Here is a 5,557-nt window from a genome sequence, read left to right as displayed (position 1 = left end):
ATGGATGGATTAAAAATAATGGCCAGGTGGATGGATTGATAAATGTATTTTTAAGAAATAAATATGATGGATGGATTAATTGATGGATGGATGAATGATAAGTGATTAATGAATGTGTGGATGGATAGATGATGATAGATGATTGAAAAATAAATGAATGGAAGGATAGATAATGGACAGGTGGATGGATGGATGGATGGATGGATGGATGGATGGATGGATGGATGGATGGATGGATGGATGGATTGATTGATGAACTGATGGATGGATTGATGAATGTATGGTTGGATAGATGATGATAGGTGGTTAAGAAATAAATGCATGAATGGAATGATAGATAATGGACAGGTGGATGGATTGATGAATGTGTTTATGGATGAGAAATAAATATGATGGATGTATTGATGGATGGATGAATGGATAGATAGTTGATTGCTTAATAGATAGATTAGGATAAATGGACTGATGATGAATCAGATAAATAGATAGATAGATAGATAGATAGATAGATAGATAGATAGATAGATAGATAGATAGATAGATAGATAGATAGATAGATAGATAGATAGATAGATAGATAGATAGATAGATAGATAGATAGATGGATGGATGGATGGATGGATGGATGGATGGATGGATGGATGGATGGATGGATGGATGGATGGATGGATGGATGAGAAATAAATATGATGGATGATAGATAGGTGATTGCTTAATGGATGGATTGATTATAGATTGGTTGTATGAATGGATGGATAATGTGTAGGTGGATTAGGATAGATAGACTGAAGATGAATCAGGCATGTGGGTGAGTGGGTGGGTGGATATATGGACAGAGTAAATGAACTTACCTCCTAGTAAGTATGAATAATTTTTAGAATATAGTATTTTACAATAATTTTTTAGAAATTTACAAATTAAAATAAGCAATGAAAATATCGGAGGGTAAAACATTTTAGTTTGCTGTCATCTATCAGTACAGATGGAATTCTGACAGATTTCCTCACTGCTGGACTTATATGGTCAAGACATTCAATTGAGGCGGAGCTTTGAGTCCCACAGCGTTCAAGGGGTTTGGCTGGTGAATATTAATGACGGTACCCGATGTTCGACCAATAGGATTCGGGAGCGTCATCATCGCGCACCAAAACCAGGAAGCGTACTGGCAGAACAGTCGAGAACAGAACTACTGTACATTTTAATAACAACAGCAACATTTTAAAGCGTTATATAACACGAATCAAATCATTTAGGCTATATTATAAACTCTGAATCTTCTTTTTATCTAAACAGCGAAAACAACGCTACAGAGAAAGGTGAGTTGTATGTATGGTGGTCACCCTGCAACTTCACCATAGCTACTGTTGCAGCTCTGAACACAGATGTTATGATGCCTGTACGTTATTTGATAATGCTAGTAATGCAATAGGCTGTGTTTTGTTTACAAATATGACTTACATAGTTCAGTGTTAACACTTACTGCCTTTTCTTGTCTTTTTATATTTAAATGCATTTTAATTCCACAGCTGTAATTACATTAATCAGTTATACAGTAACAATGTATATTCTCTTTAAGGTAAAGTTGGATTTATACTCGCACATTCGGTCTGTGTCTTCAATATAATTTGTAAAAAGTATTCTAAAATTCTAAATAGATGGCTCAGTGGTTAGCACTGTCGCCTCACAGCAAGAAGGTTGCTGGTTTGAGTCCTGGCTGGGTCAGTTGGCATTTCTGTGTGGAGTTTGCATGTTGTGTTCTCCCTGCATTGGTGTGGATTTTCTCCGGGTGCTCCGGTTTCCCTCACAGTCCAAAGAAAAGCAGTATAGGTGAATTGAATGAACTAAATTGGCCGTAGAGTGTAAATATGTGTGTATGGATGTTTCCCAGTACTGGGTTGCAGCTGCATGTAAAACATATGCTGGATAAGTTGGTGGTTCATTCCGCTGTCACAACTTTTGATGAATAAAGGGACTAAGTCGAAGTAAAATGAATGAATGAGCCAATGAATATCAATGTACAACACACTTCACAGGCAATTAAATAGTGCTAATGCTGTTTTGAAGTCATATTTCCATGTGATTTCAGACCAAATATTCGAAAGTATTATGGTACACATTACACAATATAGAGAGCATGTCAAAATTTGTCACTCAGCAAATGTGCGAACATTAAAATAACTTTACCTCAATATTTTATATATTTTACCTCAATTATATAAATATTACACCTATAAATATATATATAAATATTAAACCAACTTTACCTCAATGGATAACAATATAAGAACAATAAAATTAGGCTGCATGATAATTAAAAAAATAATTTAATATTGCTGCGATATCCATTGCGATATGAATATCAAATAGCTCAATTTAGAAAGAATTCATTAATTTATTTCAACTGGAAAGATCAAATTTTTTGTATGTTGAGCATCTGCATAAAATATAATAAATTACAAACATATACAAATATGACAGAGCAAAAACAAAAGGTAAATAAAGAGTACGTTATGGTTTTCTCAATAGGATTCAGGTCAGGTGATTGACTTGGCCATTGCATAACATTCCACTTCTTTCTCTTCAAAAACCCTTTAGTTGCTTTTGCAGTATGCTTTGGTTTATTTTCCATCTAAAACATGAAGCGCCGTCTAATGAGTTCTGAAGCATTTGACTTAATATGAACAGAAAATATTGCCCGAAACACTTCAGAATTTATCTTGCTGCTTTTGTCATCAGTCACATCATCAATAAATACAAGAGAACCAGTTTCATTGGCAGCCATACGTGCCCAAACCATGTCACTACTACTAACATGCTTCACTGCTTAGGATCATGAGCAGTTCCTTTCCTTCTTTATACTTTCCTCTTCCCATCACTCTGGTACAAGTTGATCTTGATCTCATCTGACCTATTATACTCATATAATCATATACAAACATATACATACGACAGAGCAAAAACAAAAGTTAAATAAAGAGCGCTTTGTGGTTTTCTCAATCGGATTCAGGTCAGGTGATTGACTTGGCCATTGCATAGCATTCCACTTCTTTCTCTTCAAAAACTCTTTGGTTGCTTTTGTATGCTTTGGGTCATTCTCCATCTGCGATATGAAGCACCGTCCAATGAGTTCTGAAGCATTTGGATTAACATGAGCAGAAAATATTACCTGAAACACTTCAGAATTCATCCTGCTGCTTTTGTCAGCAGTCACATCATCAATAAATACAAGAGAACCAGTTCCATTGGCAGCCATACATGCTCAAGCCATCTCACTACTTACCACCATGCTTCACTGCTTAGGATCATGAGCAGTTCCTTTCCTTCTCCATACTCTTCTCTTCACATCCTCAAGTTGATCTAGTCTCATCTGTCCAATTATACACATATAATCATATACAAACATATATACATACAAAAAAGCAAAAACAAAAGTTGAATAAAGAGCGCTTTATGGTTTTCTTGGGAGCCAAATAGTATTCAAGTCCAAAAATCGAATTATTAAATAACCAAATGTACAATAACATGGTCATTACTGTATAAATATAACAATATATAATTTAATCTTCAAAAAATGATCAAATTCTGCGATGTCGATGCTCAATCGATATATCGTTCAGTCCTAATTAAAATGAACGAATGTGCGAATATTACTTTACCTCAGTTTCTCTTTAGACTATTTCCACGTATATTTTTTCTGACTATGTAGATGTCCCAGGACTCCTCTGCACTGAGGGAGGAAGGAAACAACCATTTTAAAGCCGGCGATGTCCAACAAGCTCTGACCTGCTACACAAAAGCCCTGAAGATCAGCGACTGTCCATCCGAGAGTGCAGTCCTGTACCGCAACCGCTCAGCATGTTATCTAAAACTCGAGGACTACACCAAAGCAGAAGAAGATGCCACAAAATGTAAAAAAGAAGAACACATAAGTATGTGGATTTTCATCACAAACACATCTCCTAACTAAATCATGTGTTTGTTTTTTTTTGCTCTCAAGCTTTGGATGTTGATCCAGGTGACATCAAGGCCCGGTTTCGTCGAGCGCAGGCTCTGCAGAAGCTCGGGCGGCTGGATCAGGCGTTCATGGACGTTCAGAAATGTGCACAGCTCGAACCCAAGAATAAAGCTTTCCAGGATCTGCTTAGACAGCTCGGAGCTCAGATCCAGCAGAAGGTGTGGGTTATGAGTGATGCTCGCACTGTTAATATTAATGATCTGAAAATAACCCCATATTTGTGTTTATATATGTGTATAGGCAACACAGCTCTCCTCTACAGACTCACGGGTTCAACAGATGTTCAAACTCCTCCTGGATAGTTCAGCACCAATTGCAGACAGACAGAAGGTGGGTAAGACTTAAACGGATAGTTCACCCAAAAATGAAATCTGCTTACTATTGACTCACACGCAGGAATTTCTTTCTTCTGTTGAACACAAAACAAGATATCCTGAATAATGTTGGGGGAAAATACAGTCATTGGCGTCCATTGTATGAACACAAAATACTATAGAAGTCAATAGCTGTTTTTTCTAATAGTGTATCCTCCTTTATGTTTAGCAGAAGAAAGCAACTCAGACAGATTTAGAGCAAGTGGAGGATGAGTGAATGATGGCTGAATTTTACGCTGGGGTGATAGTATCTCTTTAATATCATTTCCGAAGTCTGATTTCTTTTGGAAGTCTTCATCCAAGCTCAAGAAAACACATATTATGTTGATTTACATTTTGGCATCATCTCTTTCCTCACAGTAGCTGGATTTCCATTACTCTTCAGATTACAGCAACTGAAATGATGCCTAATGGTGTGGGAATATACATTTTTATAATATATATATATACAGTTGAAGTCAGAATTATTAGCCCCCTCCAAATTTTTTTCTTCTTTTTAAAATATTTGCCAAATGATGATTAACAGAGCAAGGACATTTTTATAGTATGTCTGATAATATTTTTTCTTCAGGAGAAAGTCTTATTTGTTTTATTTCGGCTAGAATAAAAGCAGTTTTAAATTTTTTAAACACAATTTTAGGTACAAAATTATTAGCCCCCTAAAACTATATTTTTTGTCGATAATCTACAGAACAAACTACTTTTATACAATAACTTGCCTAATTACCCTTACCTGCCTAAGTAACGTAATTAACCCAGTTAAGCCTTTGAATGTAATTTTAAGCTGTATAGAAGTGTCTTGAAAAATATCTAGTCAAATATTATTTACAGTCATCATAACAAAGATAAAATAAATCAGTTATTAGAGATGAGTTAATAAAACTATTATGTTTAGAAATGTGGTGAAAAAAAATTACTCTCCGTTAAAAAAGAAATTGGGGAAAAAATAAACAAGCGGTCTAAAAATTCAGGGGGGCTAATAATTCTGACTTCAACTATATATATACAGAAAAGTTCAATTCTTTGGTTTTTAGGGTGTGACAGACCTAAAAATGTCTTGGTTTCCTGAGCCCTGACTGTCTCCAAAGTAATGCAAATTGTCAGTTTCACAGCACAGCTGTGTCTATTGTCTAACAAAAAGTCAACAAATGGTCAAGCAGGTCAACTG

The 5,557-nt window shown here is 35.5% G+C and overlaps 1 protein-coding gene across 2 annotated transcripts in view; it reads left to right on the top strand.

The window, feature by feature from the left end:
* The first annotated feature begins 1,117 nt into the window (after positions 1-1,117).
* unc45a (unc-45 myosin chaperone A) overlaps positions 1,118-5,557 on the top strand; it is a 32,392-nt gene continuing 27,952 nt past the window's right edge. Inside the window, exons 1-4 of one of the 2 annotated variants that reach the window (XR_015525730.1) lie at positions 1,118-1,316; positions 3,707-3,908; positions 3,998-4,173; positions 4,256-4,345. Coding sequence is in view for 1 of the 2 variants with exons in the window: in NM_001442328.1 (NP_001429257.1) it covers positions 3,707-3,908; positions 3,998-4,173; positions 4,256-4,345 (468 nt within the window). In the remaining variant the exon portion in view is untranslated. 2 annotated transcript variants of the gene reach the window in all.

Source organism: Danio rerio, chromosome 25, assembly GCF_052040795.2.
Source record: "Danio rerio strain M-AB ecotype USA chromosome 25, GRCz13ab, whole genome shotgun sequence".
Taxonomy (NCBI): domain Eukaryota; kingdom Metazoa; phylum Chordata; class Actinopteri; order Cypriniformes; family Danionidae; genus Danio; species Danio rerio.
This window is presented reverse-complemented; position numbering and strand designations above follow the sequence as displayed.